Genomic DNA, 18,839 nt, shown 5'->3' on the forward strand with positions numbered 1-18,839 from the left:
AGAACTGGCGCTCACTGGGATGTTTTTTTTTTTTTTTTTTCCACACCATTCTTGAGTAAACTCTAGAGACTGTTGTGTGTGAAAATCCCAGGAGATCAACAGTTACAGAAATACTCAAACCAGCACGTCTGGCGCCCAAGAATCATGCCACGGTGAAACTCACCAAGTTTTTCCCCATTCTGATGTTTGATGTGAACATGAACTGAAGCTCCTGTACCCTGTATCTGCATGACTGTATGCACTGCGGCCACGTTGGCTGACTAGAGAACTGCATGAATACGGAGGTGTACAGGTGTTCCTAATAAAGTGCTCAGGGAGTGTATATTATGACATCATGGTTATGTTATTTTTATTACGGTTCCCCATAGGCACCCCACAAAAGCTTCCCAGTTGTTTTTAACGGCAAGGACCACTTTATAGCCGTAGAGAAGCCCTCTGTGAAAAAAAGGCCTCTCTTTATGGAACCTTCTGTCCAAAATCACACACACACTTGCACATTTAAGGCAGCTGGGGAAGGTGTTACCTGTTCATCCTGATAGGCGCTGCTGTCGGGCAACTCATCCGACTCAAACACCTGTTTGGGGAGTCCTCTCTGCCGCTCCTTCTGCTTGTCCAGAGTGTTGGGGTTAAACCCTGTGCCCAGCTTATGGTACCTGACAGACACAGAGACAACACAGCTCCTTCACTTCCTTGTCCATTGTTCCCACATTTACATGCAAAATAGCATTGGCGTGTCAGATCTCTGTACACCCTCACGGACAACTGAGTTTAATAAACTTGCAGCTTATCGTAAGACTACAAACATATCAATGCACCACGCATGTACTCAGAGCCCATGTAAGGCAAACATCCTTGGACATGCCCTTCATTTGTCTGAGATGACAGAAATGTCATGGCTATTGATAGCCACCTCCCTTCCCACTGGACAACTGATCTTGAGAGCTCACATTAGCTCTCTAGTCTAAAGCAACGTATCCAGCAAAGAAACATACATCAGTGATCAGGGCATTAAACCAGATTAGCCTAAATTACAAGCGGCATGATATGCTTAAGAGCCTACTTATCCTAAAACTCTGTGAACAGGTGGGAAAGCGGCACTCTAGCACAGAACTACATGTTGCATGTGTGGCAGAAGCCGTTAACTACAATCCAACACTCAACTCACCCATTTACCATAAAACTCTTGTTATATGGTGTTGGTTAAAGAAAAGGAAACGGTCGGATGGGAACAAAGTGAGACACAGTAGTTGTAAATGAAGAGCTTTCTGATATAATGGCTTTATGCGATGATGGACAAACACCATGCACACTTGTGGAGTTCTTACTTGCGATTGACGACAGCCCAGTCCTCCGTGTAAGATCTTGTACAATGTCGGACGTGAGCATCGTTCTCACTGGAGGGGGGGGAGCATTGAGAAAACAAAAACAAAAACAACATCAGCATCTTAATAAGGCGGAATTCTTTTTTCCCACTTACTCTCAATAACTCTCGCCTAATATTTACACAGCAAATTCTCAAATAAATGAACTAACAAATAGAGTCTGGCTGAGCAGGGCAATGTAATCACATTAATACCATAAAAGGAAAGTAACCCAACTGAAGACCTCTCTCTCTCACACACACACACACAGGACTAGAGGGCTTAAGTGGGTTAGCCATCTGATTTCATTTGCTGTAATCAATAGCAGCGATGAGTTTAACATCTGCATGTGGAGAGGCTTCCAGCTGGGTGGAATTGGGTTAGGCCCACAGTAATCAGGACTGGGAGGCCATAACGACAGCTTGTGTCTACACACACACACACACACACACACACACACACACACACACACACACACACACACACACACACACACACACACACACACACACACACACACACACACACACACACACACACACACACACACCTAGGGGGGTTTCCCCATACCCAACATGAACAACTTGGATAGATACTGACAACCCGATTAGATGTGGTAAAACAACACAATTCGGTTGGCTAAACCTTCATTTTTCAGGCATCAATAAAACACCTCATTCATCTACACACAGACACACACACTTAAGCAATAAAAACACCTCACCCCATAAAACACCTCACACTCATCTACACACACACACACACACACACACACACACACAGGTACTTACACACACACTCACACACACACACAGGCACACACACACAGGCACGCACACACACAGGCACGCACACACACACAGGCACGCACACACACAGGCACGCACACACATGCACGCACACACAGGCACGCACACACAGGCACGCACACACAGGCACTCACACACAGGCACGCACACACAGGCACGCACACACAGGCACGCACACACACAGGCACTCACACACACAGGCACTCACACACACAGGCACGCACACACACACACACACTCACACACGCACACACAGGCACTCACACACAGGCACTCACACACAGGCACTCACACACGCACACACACACACAGGCACACACACACACAGGCACACACACACACACAGGCACACACACACACACAGGCACTCACACAGTCCCCTCCTCTGGCAGCGACTGGCCCACAGTGCGGCACTCGCGGGGTGTGTAGATCACTTCAATGTCATCCGGGGGGAACTCGATGAGGTCTCTCAGTGGACCCGACTCAACGATAGGGGGGTGTGTGATGAGGTACTCCTCAAAGTCCACCGGCTCCACCGTCTCTGTGAGGGGCACCTGTGGAGGGGGACAGACAAGACAGAGACAGAATGAGAGGAGGGGAGTGAGCAAACGTAAAATGTAAAATGTGTATACATCCTTGTAAGTCGCTTTGGATAAAAGCGTCTGCTAAATGACTAAATGTAAAATGTAAAGCAAAACAATGAAGAAAACAGAAAGAAAAAGAGAGAAAGAGAGAGAGAGAAAGAGAGAGAGGAAGTAAGAGAAAGCATGACAGCGAGACAAGGACAGAGACAGACAGAGAGACAGACTAGACATGACACTGTTTAACTGAACACAGCTGTTCTCATACTGATCAGTGCAACATCTTTACACCACTCTTTAAGATAGCAAAACCCGCTGAGCACTCTTGGCACCATGGAAAACACAAAGATGTAAAAAAATTAATATCTTCTAAGTGCAAAAGAGACTATCTGTCTAAACTACAACAGTGGTGTTTAATTATTCAAAACACTTTACTTCAAATTGGAATTTGGTTTGCACAGTCCTCTGTGCTCAGTCAAATAACTTCCGCGCTCAAAACCGAAATAAAAACGGACCACATAAACCCCTGATAACAATACCAGTTCAACGGGTTTTCTAGAATGGAGGTGCAATAATCATTTCACAAACCATTTCTTCAAGTGAAAGTTTCAAGCCTACTGAGTCATAAACATAACCTCAGGAGACACTTAGAAGACAAATCTGTAGTCTATTTAACTCTTTGCCTACAAAACATCAGTGATGTTCATTATGGCACTGCTTAATGCAGAAATTGTTTGAAGACCTCCCCAGGGATCTGAAGGAACTTTTTTAGGAGTTTTCCCAAGGCTACAATCATCAGGATCATTCAGCATATGCTGCTACTAGAAACTACTTGGAGGGATGGCACTAAAGCAGAATTTGGGGTTATGACGAAGGCTGGCTCATTAAACATGAAATGACTCACAGAACTGATGTTTGTAGATTTGTTATTTACTGTTCCCTGTCTTTCTCTCTAATGTTTACATTTTCTCTAGGTTAAAGTATGTGATCACATGCATTTTATTGTCATACATGGAAAAAAAATCATATGGGAATAATCTTCCATAATAAGAGTCCTCTGAACAAAAACATTTTTGACACTGCAAGAATTATATAATGCTTTCAATTTCCACCATCTGCTTGAAGGCCTGTGAACGGATGCACTGCATTCCAGTCTGTTTTAAGTCCACGGGCTGGGTGGAATACTCACAGTGTTAGCGGTGGCGGTGGCACCCACGTTGAGGTTCTTGAGGAGCTGAGGAGAGCCTCCATACTGACCAGCGATCTGTTTCCTTACTTCAGCAGCCACAGTCCTGAGGAGCGTGGTAAGGAACGGGGGAGGTGTGGCGGTAACAGAGGAGGAGAGAATCAGAATGACAACGAAAAGCAGAAAAAGAAGGAGATAGCGAAGAAAGAGAAAAGGAGAGACGGAAGAACAACAACGTCAGTGGTCAAGCATCCATCTCCATGGGCAACCATCTTATGCCTTCATACATTCCACTAAGCTTAGCACAGGTCTATAGGATCCATCAGGTCACACCTTTCCCAGATAACAGCCATTCCAAAGCATACCAATGAGGTTACTGTATAGTATACAGTAGAAATCAACAACACCAGGCCTAGAGTCGCTGTTCCAAATCAGTTGCCAACTTCAAGTAGGCTGTATTTCATTTTAGAATGTCCTCTAGCCAATTGTAGTCAAGTCATATTCAAATAACACGATTTTCATAGATGAAGAAGCACTGAATTCCCCAGAGCATATAAAACAATTCAAAATCAACAAGGACCTTTGACATTGAAAAATGTTCTTATGTAAAAAAATAAAGGATTTTTGGCATAGTGCACACAGGACCCTGTAGACAAATACATTTAATCCTGATTCCTGGTACAGTTGTTAAATACCAAACAACACCACTTGTGACAGAATCCAACTTCCGTGATTTAGGCCTATACTAAAAATGGGTTATCTGGAAAACATGGTCACAGCTTGCGAAGCTCCATTTTATGGGCCGTTACACCGCCTTAAGGTTATCGTTCCGTAACCTTGGTGGTAAGGGTCTACTGTTTCCATGGCTTCCACACACACACACACACACGCACACACACGCACACTTAAATGTACCAAAACCAAGAGAATTGGAAAAACATCTGGCAGTTTAAGCTTCAGTTTAGGCCTACTATACCATAACACTTCAGTTTTTCATTATGATGCATATATTTGTATCATTACTTAACCAAGGAAATACATTGTCATCACTTTTACTAGCTTACAACTAGGTATAGTTTACAACAGATTTACTGCAGCCTTGCACATTTGTGTTAGTGGCCTTGAACACAGCATTTCAGCAGTGGTGAGACCATAAAGAGTATCACACACCACCCACTACTCTCTCAACTCAGAGGAGAATGTCAGTGTTTTCTCAAGGATCTTTTCAGCAAAAGGGTTTGTTGTACCTAGGTGGTGCGTGCACATAGTTCACCGGCAGTTGAAGAGAATATCAATAGGTCATTTAAAAACATTAAATAAATTGACACTTGACTGCAAAACAAACTTACAAACATATTTACTGACATCTATTTCTTCATACATAATACCTCTTTGCCCCAACTACTTACAGAGATCCGACAGAACTGAATCAGGGGCACCAAGCTGTGAGGACAAGTGCTCGTCGCTGTATAACAGTGAAGCTAAAACACACTCCTCAGCAGTCACATCCCTCCTGAATCCTCACACAGCCTTTATTTACCTCAAGCCACTTCTGCAGCAGAGGACGAACTGATTAGCAAGCTCAGACATCTTGTTTATCAGGGCCACAGGCCACCCTGTCCACCTCTGCAGAGTATTTTTGGCACGGGCCAAAAGCACAGCGCTGCACTCTTCAAGAAGTCTCCACAGTCAGCTTCATCAAGCCTCGGCTAACGGACCGGCAAGCGTGGCAAGGAGAGATTTTAGGATGATTGCGTATGTTAAAGAACAGTCAAACTCTCACTACGTCTCTCTATATCCCTCAAAGAGGAGTCTTCTGATCATCACAGCCAGTCAGAGAGAAAGAAACAGTAAAGCTTTTTGTTCAGGGCGCTTAAAGGCAGATCGTTCTTATGAGCTTGCTGCGAAGCATGTGATAGGCCAGCTATTTAAAAGAGCTCACAAAACAGACACAACAGATACCGCAGACATCACAAAAGCTTTATCTCGGCTGACCTACACTTACTTCTGCATGGTGTTTGTGTGCAAGAATCCTTATGATGCAGGTGCATTTCAAAGAAACCTATGCTTCTTTCTCTCAAACCACTTCAGGGCCATCTTAGCTGGGAAATATCCCCAAAAGTAACTATCGCTCACAGGCAAAGACACGCCACACAGACACACAGTGTCACAACCCACAGTGAGTTGAAGGCTCTATGGTCACACACACACACAAAACCACTCTGTGGGAACCAAAGATAACTCCAATCCTCCTGGGGTGGCGCTTCACTCATTTCGCATGGAGGACTCAAAGTCAGGGTGGAGTACAGAAGCCATATCCCCTCATCCTACGTGATTATCTCCGAAAAGTCTCCAAAAGCAGCGAGTACAGCCAGATTATCCCCAACCCACCAGTGGAAATCAGACAGAAAGTCCAGTTGTGGAAACCAAACAAAGTGAAAACACTTCGGGAACAACTGTCGGGGAAGCGGTCATGTGTTCACTTTATAATGCATTTAGACCTAGCCTACATCTCTTGGGGGTGAAGTAGGATGATTGGCTTGAATGGTTTGTCTGACACAAACAAACCAAAAGAAAACACAAGTGACCTCCCAAGCAAATGCTGAAAGGGGTGGGCAAACAATTTAAAGCTTGCGAGTAAACATAAGACATCTATGGATAGAAAATGCCCTTTTGCTGACATGCAACCTTAACCTCACTTTAAACGCGTTAAAATAAGCTTGTACATATGTATTAGCGATGTCTTCATTGACCCAATTTATTGTTTACGTCAACAGATTGAATGGCGTATGGCACGGGCTAGCCACAGATACACTCACACACATACACACACACTGGCTCTCGCTGCAACTGGAAAAGAGATCCTTTGTTCGTTACACCATATGGTAAAATGTATTACCAAACGAAGTGCCACTGGTTAATGCATCGGGCGAGGATACAGACATGGCAGATAAAGAATTTTAATTTCTGATATTTCATACCACGTTTGATCACTGGGTGTAGCGCAAACGAGCTAGCCAACTACCCGAACCGATGTGTCAGAATGTCATCTGGTTGTTAGATATACAGACTGGTGAAAAGCGTATTTCAGAGGAATCTTGTATACGCCTGAACCCGCATCCCGCTGGATTGGCATATCAGCAAACAATATACTGTGTGGCCGCGTAACAAGCAAAATCCCAGCAAACACACACAGAGAGAAAAGAACACTGGTTAGAAGACCAGGGTGGGTCGCTTGGGGCATCTCTGATATGGCTAACTCCTAGCTGGCTAGGCCCTATTTGGGAATGGTTGGTGTATGTGCTTGGCGCTACAGACAAGATTTAAAAATACAAGGAGATGAAATACGCCGTTCAGTGAATGCAAAGTAACAGTAATGAATTAGAACGCGCAGGGTAACGCCCTTACCTGCTAATTTTTTGGGCGAAGGCGCGGCGCTCAGCCATAGCTGTTGCCGCTGACTACTCGAATTCCCAGGCTCTCCAAGCTCTGCTGGGCTGCAGGCTAGAGAAAAAGGGAGACAGGAGTTCCCAGATAGCTCTACCGTAAATAACAGAATAGCAACGGAATTCGGGTTGTTGTTTCCGAAAGCTTTACAAACGTTATTATAAACTTGCATAACTTGCATACAGGGATACAATATGTGGCAGAGCAATACATCTTTCTACATAGGTTGCGCTCTTTTTGTTACCCGATATTAACTATGTATCAAATCAAATGTCTGTATGTGCAGTGAGTGATGTGATTTTCCAAGAGACCACTTTGTTTTTGAAAACTGGAAATTGTCAAGGGTGATTCATATCCTGTCCTGTGAACTATTCCAGTCAATAAATGGTGTGAAGTATGTCGGTTCCGTTTTCCTGAATTCTCTGGTCAGAGCCCATGCGTGCAAGCTGTTGACAGTTTAATGCCTGTCTTCGTGCTTCAAAGTGTTCGAATTTTGAGGACCACATTGTCATGATATATTTGTTATTTGGACTTTTAGGTTTCTCTTAAATTGTCACTAAATGGAAATCTGACATGAAGTGAATGTTCATCGGTAAACAAAGCAAGGAAGTGGATACATTTGTTAAATGTCAGGTGTATGAACTGCGTTGCCAGAACTGATACCACAACTCTAAAATAACAGATTCATGGTACGATGCAAACATAGTGCAGCGCTCTAGAATCTTTGGTGCGACGTGCCACTCCTTTTTTTCACTTTCACGATGCGTCTTGACGTATTACGGCACAGACGTCTTTTGGAGGTTCCCAGCTATGGCTAGGTTCCTCAAAATGTAAACACAAGAGCTGAAATGATAGCATTGGGTGCTGTAAGTATACACGTTCAACATTAGATTTCTCCTCATAATGTTTCTCAACTTCTCAACTAGCTATATTACGTGTTGCTCATATTATATATGCGTGGGTAATTTAAATAAATAGTCCGTTCGATGTTTTACTTTGATTTAACACGTTAGCTAGCTAGCTAGCGAGCGAGCTAACTATTAGCCGATATCAATAACTGTCTTGACAACTAACATTAGCTAGCCTGTGAAATATAACAATATGGTATCTGTCATAGTAGGCAACTGATAATGGAACCAATTGTAGCCATGTCGTGTTTAAAATAATTAGTCAGGAAGTATAGATTCTTGTACATTACATGCGCGAACAGTAATCTAGTATGACATAATCATGTGATGTGGTGGTGGTCAACCAGCCTGCACTGTCATACAATTTTTGCCTGTCATTCTTTAGATGTAACTTTAACTTTATGCAGTGTGTAACTTAGTTAGTCAGTTTTCTAGCATCCGTTACATTCCTCAATGTGATTTTGTTTGCAAACGTTTTATGAAGTTTGGGACATCGCAGCCGCAGACTTAAAGCAAGATTTCTCTATTGCTCAACTCCCGTTGTGATGGGTTCTCCACGGTGGTCAACATGGAGAAAGGGAACGACGAGGTGGATAAATTGAAGTCGAGGTTTGTGTCCGCTTGGCACAATGTAAAATACAGTAAGTAGGAAAAAACAAAACTACAAATATATGCTCGCCCCTAAGTTTCCCCCTCACAACCAACTGAACTCATTGATGCCGCAAGATACCAATTGTTCAATAGCGATAAAACGTTTTAAAACGGATGTTGTTTAGTGTTTGCAAAAGATCAGAGAATGTTTAATCATACTAAGACAAGAGATGACATGCTGTTAGCAAGCTAATCGAAATAAATGTACTAAATCAATATTCCAGGCTGGGTGCTGAAGTCCAAAACCTCATTTAGCAGAAATTCTCCTGTTTTTGTCCTTGGAAAGTGCTATCATTTTAAAGTTGAAGGTAAGGCTTTACAAATAGTAATTGTTTGTATCACAATAGTAATTGTTTGTATCGCAATAGCATATGCATTGTAAAAGCATGATTCTAAAGCATTCATCATTTTTAGGAGGCAGAGTGCGTGCCTTATAGTCCATTTTAGTATCTGGTTAACCCTTGTGATGAGTCCAATGATTGCATTATCTCTGCAGATGAGGAAACCCCCACAGACAACAGTAGTTTTGAGTCAGCCGATGACGAGATTGTCATGGGAAATGTGGAAGCTTTCCGAAAAGACTTTGCCTCTCGGGTGTGGCTGACATATAGGGAAGACTTTCCTGCTCTCCTCGACTCTGCCCTTACTTCCGACTGTGGCTGGGGTTGCACCTTGAGGGCAGGACAGATGATGCTCGCTCAGGGCCTGATCAATCACTTCCTGGGAAGAGGTGAGTGAGTGTGGCTTACCCATGCTGCAGAATTAATTTATTGTAGAAAATTTTTTTTCTATGAGAAATGGCACAGTGCATTTAGAAAACATCTATCAGTTATGTTGTTAATAATCTACCAAGCTTAGTAAGCTTGTTTTTCTAACGATTTAGTCTTGCATATTCAACAGAGCTATTCATTACACTAAACACTGTTTTTATTCAGAAACAATAATGTGTCATGTTTATTATATTCTCAGGTGCCTCCCACCTGATATTTGATAGTTTCAGTTAAAAACTTTTTCTTTTATCGAACCTTTCTTCTATTGTGCATATTGCATTAAATGGAAACTGAAAGTTAAATGAAAGTGGTATCTGAAAAACTTATCTGAAGGTCACCGAAGGTCAGAGCCCCCCTATAGACATGTGGGGCATACCCTCCTTCAGCAGACGGTGCCACCCTGACCTAAACATCTAGTCAGTTCAATCCACCGCTGAGGTGATCAGATTCACAAGTTTTATGTCACCACATGGAAAACAATATTTAATCAGGAATTGGTTCTTCAGGTGAATCTGAAATATGTCATTAAAGAAATCTTGCACAATAAAGTAACTAATGGCCACTTAAAATTATTTATTGATCAATTACAGTCGTGATCCTTTGCAAGGTCATTATGTTAATGCCTTGGTGCCTGGTCCAGCTTCTTTTATGGCCCTGACCACTCCTACCCCTGCCATTATAGGTTCCCACCCTGTTTGTAAGGCTAAAGTGTAGTAAAAGTGAAATAGTGATCTCGCTGAATGCTGTAATTGGACTTTTATTCTAAAGAAATTGCCTCTCTCTCTCTTACCCTCTCTCTCTCATTAAAAAGTATGTGTCAAATGGCTAGATAATAATTCAAAGGAACTTTTATCTCCAGACCTTTAAAATACATGTCTCTGACTTATCCCCTGAGAAACCCTGTGTGAACTTGAATGTTCATTTTGTGCATTATGTTGCGTGACGTGTTGTGGACACAAGTGTGAGAAGGAGATGTAGCATCCTGAGTTACAAATGTTGTTCAAAGGGGAAACGTTTGAGACAGTTTGTTTTTGTTATCAGCTGTGATTTGAACTCTTTTTGCTCACAGTTTAAATAAAATGTAACTTTAACATCAAACCTCTCTTGACTCCAATGCTAAAGGCTTCCTATAAGTCTAAAGATATGGGTAATTGAGGTCATCTGTGTGCGTGATTTATGGTTGTTTCTCATGCTCTCATTCTTCCATAGCCTTAGTCATCAAACTAACAACACGATACATTCTAGTTTCATGTTCCATCTCTGACACCCTTTTCCAGACTGGACATGGTCAGAGACTCTGTCTCTCCAGCCTCTGGACTCAGAAACGTGGACCAGCACTGCGGCGCGTAAGCTGGTCGCCTCTCTGGAGGCGACGCTGCAGGGAGACAGACCCGTGGCCCGGCTGCCTGTTCCCCAACCCCAGGGAGGGGGGGCGGAGGAGGCAGACACACATCTGAGAGAGGTGTACCACCGAACTGTGGTGTCCTGGTTCGGGGACGGCCCCTCGGCCCAGCTGGGCATGCACAGGCTGGTGGAGCTGGGCAGGACCTCAGGGAAACGGGCTGGTGACTGGTACGGCCCAGCGGTGGTGGCACACATCATCAGGTGGGTGCAGGGTAGGGGTGGGGGAAAAAATCGATTTTTCGATTTCTCTCGATTCTCTTTAGAACGATTCTGTCTCGATTCAGAAAAGTTCATAATCGATTTTTTAATAAAAAAAATAAAAAAAATTTAAATTAATTTAATTTGTTTTTATTTTTTTTACACTTTCATTTTGTGTTGAAATGCAAGCTGCATCGATTATTGCATTGTTCATAGAAAGTCATAATTGTGACAAGGAAAAACTTTTTCTCTAATAAAAAAATAGATCTGTTGATTTATCAAACACAAAGTAGGAAGTGATTTGAGACTCTAAGTAGCAAACTCAAATGTTTTAAAAATTGAGATGCATCGATAATCGTTTTATCAGTTTAGAATTGATAATCGATAATCGGTTTAGAATCGAGAATCGGTTTAGAATCGAGAATCGGTTTAGAATCGAATCGTTGACCTCTGAATCGGAATCGAATCGAATCGTGAGGTGCCAAGAGATTCCCACCCCTAGTGCAGGGGCACCTCGGCTCCCGTTGGGCAGCTAGGACAGAATTTCTCTTCATGTTATGAATAATCTATATAAACACAGGACCGGCTTTTTTTTTTTCGTGTGTTCATTTCCTGTGTTCTGATCATCGCGTTTTCATCTGGTTTTGTTTTTATCTAAAGAACATATATGTATCTCTGTATGAAATGCAAACAGTGCTAAGCTTAACAAGGATTGAGAATTTGTATCTCTTAGCATTATTTAGCTCATTAGTACTGTTGTCCCTCACTTCTCCCACTCATTGAAGGACCGACCTGTACTTGTAAAACACAGTATCATGGTGAACGCAGCTGACTGCAGCCTAAACAGGGGTTTCAGTGTTCAAGTTAGGAATCACAGCATCATTACCTGAGACAGCAGAAAGAGAGACAAGCCCAAAAAAAAGAAAGACCAAGAGTGAGTTTGATTTAGATTCTGTTCCTTGCCTTATCTCAAATGACAGAGAGACAAACACCAGAGAGATAGAATCCAGTCGGCAGACACCGAAGCAAAGAGACAGACTGCTGACGATAGAGGAAGAGAGAGTGTGATGGAGAGTTGAGAGTTTCATTTTCTGATGTTCATATGCTGTGCCTGTTAGGAGAGCTGTGGAGGAGGCGACGGAATCAGACCTGACCGGCATCAGTGTTTATGTGGCCCAGGACTGCACAGGTATGAGATCAACGTCTGCTCTATGCTGACACTCTATGCTGGCCTGACCTCCCTCACCTCCCACCTCTAACCTCGTGACCTTTAACATTTGCACTCAACTTTAGTTTTTCCATCAGATACCTTGGGAGTCTTTCATCTTTAAATAATACAGATTGACACGCCATTAGAAGGGTTAAACTTTAAAGGCTACTGGACCGACACCTAGATAAAGGGAAGGACAACAGACATTGAAGTAGGAATGGGCAAAGTTCCAATACCTCTGTGCATGTTTTTTTTTACTCCAAGGGGCATGTGATTCTATCCATCCAACAGCCCCTCCAGAAACACATAGAGTAGACATGTGATGTACAGTACTCAATTAATAGTCATTGACACAGTTAGTCTTCTGTGTCGTAGTCATGCAGTAAGGGCATTTGTGAATTGGGTTTGTCTATTTTACCATCACAAATCAGAAGATTGGTCCAGTTATGGATGTATTGATAAAGCTGTGGGCTGTAGCTGAACTCTGATAATGGGCTTTTATAAAGTGTTGTCCCTCATGTTGTCTGTGTGTGTGTGTGTGTGTGTCCTGCAGCCGTGTGTGGATATATTTCCATGCAGACAAACACTAGCAGTGGGGGTTATCAGTGATCAATGAGAGAGAGAGAGAGAGAGGGAGGGAGAGAGAGAGAGAGGGAGAGAGAGAGAGAGAGAGAGAGAGGGAGGGACAGAGAGAGAGAGAGAGAGAGAGAGGGAGGGACAGAGAGAGAGAGAGAGAGAGGGAGGGACGGAGAGAACAATAAAGAGACAGCGACAGACAGCTGACCCTAATATGACCTATTGACTGGCTCCAGTCTACAGTGCGGATGTCATCGACAGCCATGCGCCCCGGCCAGGGGGGCCCCCAAAGCTGCCTGGGGAGGCACTGATGGACACCAGGGCCGTCATCATCCTCATCCCCATACGCCTCGGCGGAGAGAAGATCAACCCTGACTACTTCAATTTCGTCAAGGTGAGGACAAGGCTTTTGCCATCATACGTAGACACTATGCTAACCGTGCATAGATGATAGGAAGGAGCCACTAAGAGAGAAAGCTCTGACCTCTGTAGACAGGCACACAGGACAGTGTGTAATGATGGGCCAGCATGGACCAGCAGAGAGAGAGAGTACCCACAGATATATGTATATCCTATTTACATGGTATTTTTTCCGTTTTTGTCCAATCGAATGTAAGATTGAGGGATATGAATATGAGCTCATACAGAACGAAGTGTGTACGTATGTGGAGGAGCTGTTTGAGTTGCCGTGACATTCAGTGTGTGTGTGTGTGTGTGGAGGAGCTGTTTGAGTTGCCGTGACATTCAGTGTGTGTGTGGAGGAGCTGTTTGAGTTGCCGTGACATTCAGTGTGTGCTCTGGACCTCCTGCAGGGCATCCTGAGTCTGGACTACTGCATCGGCATCATAGGAGGGAAGCCTAAGCAGGCGTACTACTTTGTGGGATTTCAAGGTGAGCGCACTCACACCGTATACAACATGCACACACACACACACACACACACACACACACACACACACACAGCAAAGGCCAGGCAGTACTTTATGTGGCCTAATTGTATTTTTATATCCAATGCATCAGTTAATTCACATGGTAAGGTTTGGGGTGGACAACAGATATGCAAAAGTGCGTGTTGAACTAGTGCTTTTTCTATTCTCTTCCACCCATCAGAGCAGTGGCTCATTCATCACATACTCAAAGCCCCCTCTTCCACCCCCCCCCCCCCCCCCAACCCAAAGGTGGGCCTGTAATTGATTTCCATATTTGGGAATGCATCAATTTAATCGGCTCCGTACACCCCTCTCCTCCTCCCCCCCACCTTCCCATCCCACACAATCCCTAGCAAAAGTGCGCCACTCTCCATCTCCCTCAGAGGCCGATGGGAACCTTCAGTTGTACATCTTGGCAGTCAATATTTACCCATTTACATTTTTAGCAGTGTGGAGCACCGTGTGGGATGATGTCTAAATGACAAGCCATACATTCTTCCTGCCAGCGCGAGCCCGGCCGCCACATTCATCATATGTAAATGGCCGAATATAATTGCGTGTTTGTAAAAGTAATTTTCCACCACCAAAATTAAATGACAGGCTCCTCGGCGGGCGTAAAGAATGTGCTTATACAACCAGATTTGAGTTTTTCACAGAATTTAATCCATCCTTGGGGGAGGGGGTAAATGGGGGAGGGTTGTGATTGTGTGTGTGTGTGTGTGTGTGTGTGTGTGTGCGTGGAGGGGATGTGGGGTGTGGAGGGGGGGGGGGGGGGGGTAAAATCCTTAACGTCTGGGAGGAAGGCGGCTGGTGACTTTGAGTCACTCTGCATGGAAATTGCGCGGGATATGCATTCTAATAATCGCACGCGGGTGTTTTTTCGAATAACTTGTCTTTTGTTTTGTCCTTGCAGATGACAGCTTGATTTACATGGACCCTCATTACTGTCAGTCTTTTGTGGACGTCAGCACGAGCGATTTCCCTCTCCAGGTAATGTGAAATTACAAAGAGCTGACCGCCGGGTTAGTGATGGGAATTTAATAGTGTCTGTTAGTACTTAAGGGTTTGAATCTGAAAGCAGCCCCCTGCTCAATTACTGACTGCAAGCGGCCTGATTTACTCCCCTAGCCGCCATGCGCCAGCCTGCACCGAGGCGGAGTGTGTGTGTGTGTGTGTGTGTGTGTGTGTGTGTGTGTGTACGTGTGTGTGTGTACGTGTGTGTGCGTGTGTGTGTGTGTGTGTGTACGTGTGTGTGTGTGTGTGTGTGTACGTGTGTGTGTGTGTGTGTGTGTGTGTGTGTGTGTGTGTGTGTGTGTACGTGTGTGCCTAAAAAGGTTGATTCGCACACACTGTCCAGGATGTAGATCACAGGCCTCCTGCATTGTCGCCACATATCTTGACTCTTATGCTTTCCGTGTGTGGAGGCACAAGTCATCTGATGAATGGGCCCCATGCATTTTCGGTCCCCCTGACAGCAGTCTGGAGTCTGAGACAGATGTCCACATAACTCAAAACATGGGATTGTCACATCTGCATTTTACACATTTCAGTTTGCCAAGACCAAAAGTTTATTGCAGCTGTTTGTCTCATGAATTATAATTTTTTTTTTTGACCTTCCACCACCACCCGACTTTTTTTCCCATTTGTTTATTTCAAGTGCAGATTCAGTAGATGAAGTGAATCCGCTTCGCCCCCGCCCCCGCCCTCCCTAACCCCAGATAAAGTCTCTTGAATTGTGTTCCTCCCATTCAGTGGCTGTAGACACCGTTGGTAACTTATTGAGGGAATTTCACTAATAGAGAATTTCATAATAAAAAAAACTATAATCCTCTAAAGGTCTGAATTCATCTGTTAAAATCTTTAATTTAAATGCAATAATAGCTTTTAAGCCTTATATGAGAGACTTGATTATCCTTGTGTTATAGTCATATCATTGCCTTTTAAGCCTTATGAGAGACTTGATTATCATTTGCGTTATAGTCATATCATTGCCTTTAAAGCCTTATATTAGAGACTTGATTATGCTTTGTGTTTTAGTCATATCATTGCCTTTAAAGCCTTATATTACAGACTTGATTATCCTTTGTGTTTTAGTCATATCTTTGCCTTTTAAGCCTTATATTAGAGACTTGATTATGCTTTGTGTTTTAGTCATATCATTGCCCGTCTCCAAAGAAGATGCCTTTCAACAAAATGGATCCCAGCTGCACCATAGGCTTCTACTCTAGAACTGTTGAGGACTACAACCGAATCAGCACCGAACTGGCTAAGGTGAGTCATGGGTCTGAAGAGAACATCCAGCATGCAGCAGGGGCTGAACTGGTTGACCTGCAGTAATGTTTTTGGACAGAAGGTGGCAGCATTTATCTGTGGATGTGAGGCTCAACACTGCTCCTGTAAAGTTGTCTAAGCTGGCAGTACCTAAGAAGATGCCAAAGGCAAGGGCAGAATGGGGAGATGTTCAGTTCAATTGAGTGTTATTTGTGTGGAGCTCTCTACATGGAAAATATGTCAAAAGCATCACAGCGCGTCTCAACACCCCTAAGGGCTTCACGAAAGTAAAACCAGAAAACCTCTACCGATCTGCCGGTACAAGGAAACCTTGAGCAGGAGCCTCCTTTAAAGACACGAGTCCATCCGGCCAGTCCGTTAGTGCCGTGTGCCGAAAGAACGGTAACTTTTTTGTGTATAGGTCCTTTGAAGCTTCCAAGTGGAGGATAGCCAAAGACCAAATCTTTTTTTTATTTTAGTTGATAAAGATTGTCAGGTGACAGTTGATGATCTAAGGTGCTCGTGTGTGTTGTGTTTGTGGGTATGTGTACACTTGTAATCTCTTTTGAGCTCAGGGATGTTGGAATGAAGGAAATCTGTTTGGTTGACAGGCTCAAACGCATACAAAAGCACACAGAATACAGTTACCAACCACAGTTAGTACTTAAAAACATAAAAATAATTGAATATAAGAAAGAAAGAAACGCATAGTTAATCCTGAGAAGATAAAGTGCTTGTGTGTGTTTCCTCATGCGTGACAGATCCTGAAGCCTTCAGCCAAGGAGAAGTACCCAGCATTCACCTTTGTGAACGGGCACGGACGAGACTACGAGCTGGCGGGCCCCATGGAGAAAAGAGAATGGCCCTTCATCAGGGACAGCCGAAGACTTGGGGCCACGGCCGGGGACTTTGTGTTGCTGTGAGTGTGGGTCCTACACACTCTCACACACACACACACACACACACACACACACACACACACACACACACACGTACTGTACAAGCATCGAGCAGGGATCACAGAACAACCAGGGACTTTATGCAGTGAATGGCCTAAATACCCATATCCATATCCAACCTGAAGTGAGGATAGACACACACACACACACACACACACACACTCACTCTCACACTCTCTCACACACTCTCTTTCTCTCTCTCTCTCTTTCTCTCACTCTCACACACATACACACACACACACACACACACTGCATATGTCCCATCACATTTCTCAACCAGCAATAATTTACTAGGTGGATCTGAATTTGTATTTTAGCAGTTTTTTGGTTAGATTGTTGTGATGTTTAATGAAAACTGTGTTTCATGGCCATATTTCAAGACTGCTCTGGAAACAGGGCGAGACTGGGGAGAAACGAAGTTGAGAGGAAGGTATTATTAACATGTTCCTGAACTGAAAGACTTTTTTCGGTGTGGCCGGAAGGACAGGTGCCTTGACTGAACAAAAAGGAGAAGTGCTGTACCATCTCTTGAAATGGTGATGGTCCTGCTGTTGAAATGCCCATGGCAACTCTGGTATAGGGGCCTTACAATACTATAGTGACTAGTTGACAGCATACTGCGTCTTGGCCCTTAATGCAGTGCGTCTCTAAAGATATGCAGCTCATTGAATACACTGGTTGCCAGAGTAAGGCCATAGTCAATTCATATTGGTCTGTGATGAAACACCTACAAGGTCTTGTTGAATTGCAGATCAGTATTGTATTAATACTTAATACCTTGCCAGTTTCTTGTGGCATATGCAGTACATTTCTGTGTGTTTGTTGTCCGTTTGGATTGCTATTGTTGTACAGTCTTTGTAAACAATGGGTTGAATTTTCACACAGACATTTGTTTTGTTATAGTAGTATATTTTTGTCAGTTTTAGAAATCAGTCAGTGTAGCCCATGACTTTTAGTTGACAAGAGGAATATGTTTTCAACCTGTTTTTTTTTGTGAAACACCAAAGTTCTTTAAATTGATTTCTTTTGTAAGACTAGATTCTTCTGATCACTGTGCACATTTGGTTTACTAACTCTAACAGGCATTCTTCCTTTAACACTTTGAGTTTAGTTACAGTTTAGTTACAGTACATGAATCATTTCCACTTCAAATTGGCCAAAGGTTCTAAGAATGTGTGCCTGTAGCACTCTAATGTAAGTTACTGATACTAATAAGGTGTTTCATTGCTCTGCTCTGCCAGAATAAACTTTTCACTGTTTAATAGTAATTTCACAATGATGCAATGGAATTATGGAATTGAAATAATGGAATAATGGAATTAAATGTATAGGTGTGATTATTTTTAGCAAAAAATGTTTGCTTGTCTCATTCTTGTCTTGTTCAATGTGTTTACCTTCAACTGTGTTCAAATATTTAGCTTCACATAGTAATGTTATAAAATCGAAACTTTGTTTAAAATTCTTAATGCACTAACCAAACATATAAAGTGTCAGTCGTTTCCACGGGGCATGAGCGGTGGAAACAGAAAGAGCAAAACCAGTGAGACAAGCGGCTCTTGTGAGTCCGGCAGAGGAAAAG

At 43.3% G+C, this 18,839-nt stretch overlaps 2 protein-coding genes across 22 annotated transcripts in view; one reads left to right on the plus strand and one right to left on the minus strand.

Annotated features, from left to right (window-relative positions):
• The window catches only part of dock7 (dedicator of cytokinesis 7), a 57,136-nt gene extending 49,629 nt beyond the window's left edge, over positions 1–7,507 (minus strand). For 6 of the 21 annotated variants that reach the window (XM_031574985.2, XM_031574980.2, XM_031574982.2 and 3 more), the window contains exons 1-5: positions 5,478–6,172; positions 3,941–4,043; positions 2,543–2,724; positions 1,326–1,394; positions 524–653 (exon numbers count right to left, since the gene is read on the minus strand). In XM_031574985.2, coding sequence (XP_031430845.1) covers positions 524–653; positions 1,326–1,394; positions 2,543–2,724; positions 3,941–4,043; positions 5,478–5,527 — 534 coding nt within the window. In that variant the 5' untranslated portion in view covers positions 5,528–6,172. Of the gene's footprint in view, positions 1–523; positions 654–1,325; positions 1,395–2,542; positions 2,725–3,940; positions 4,044–5,477; positions 6,173–7,345 lie in introns of those variants that run through there. The other 15 variants (XM_031574991.2, XM_031574990.2, XM_031574986.2 and 12 more) reach the window with 6 other exon arrangements.
• Positions 7,508–7,825: 318 nt separating this feature from the next.
• On the plus strand, positions 7,826–18,614 carry atg4c (autophagy related 4C, cysteine peptidase). Its single transcript, XM_012842216.3, has 11 exons — positions 7,826–8,250; positions 8,777–8,933; positions 9,168–9,251; positions 9,440–9,673; positions 10,991–11,318; positions 12,434–12,504; positions 13,338–13,495; positions 13,914–13,992; positions 14,944–15,020; positions 16,182–16,301; positions 17,063–18,614. Exons 2-11 carry the CDS (start codon positions 8,861–8,863, stop codon positions 17,222–17,224), a joined length of 1,386 nt encoding a protein of 461 aa, XP_012697670.2. The 5' UTR covers positions 7,826–8,250; positions 8,777–8,860; the 3' UTR covers positions 17,225–18,614.
• Positions 18,615–18,839: the final 225 nt, after the last annotated feature.

This window comes from Clupea harengus, chromosome 10 (genome assembly GCF_900700415.2).
Source record: "Clupea harengus chromosome 10, Ch_v2.0.2, whole genome shotgun sequence".
NCBI lineage: Eukaryota > Metazoa > Chordata > Actinopteri > Clupeiformes > Clupeidae > Clupea > Clupea harengus.

Bases quoted from the DNA above. Each gene is read 5' to 3' on its own strand.
- atg4c (XM_012842216.3), top strand. From the start codon at position 8,861: ATGGAGAAAGGGAACGACGAGGTGGATAAATTGAAGTCGAGGTTTGTG. The intron at 12,505-13,337 runs GTATGAGATCAA...GACTGGCTCCAG, and splicing joins TGTGGCCCAGGACTGCACAG to TCTACAGTGCGGATGTCATC. The intron at 15,021-16,181 runs GTAATGTGAAAT...TTTGTGTTTTAG, and splicing joins CGAGCGATTTCCCTCTCCAG to TCATATCATTGCCCGTCTCC.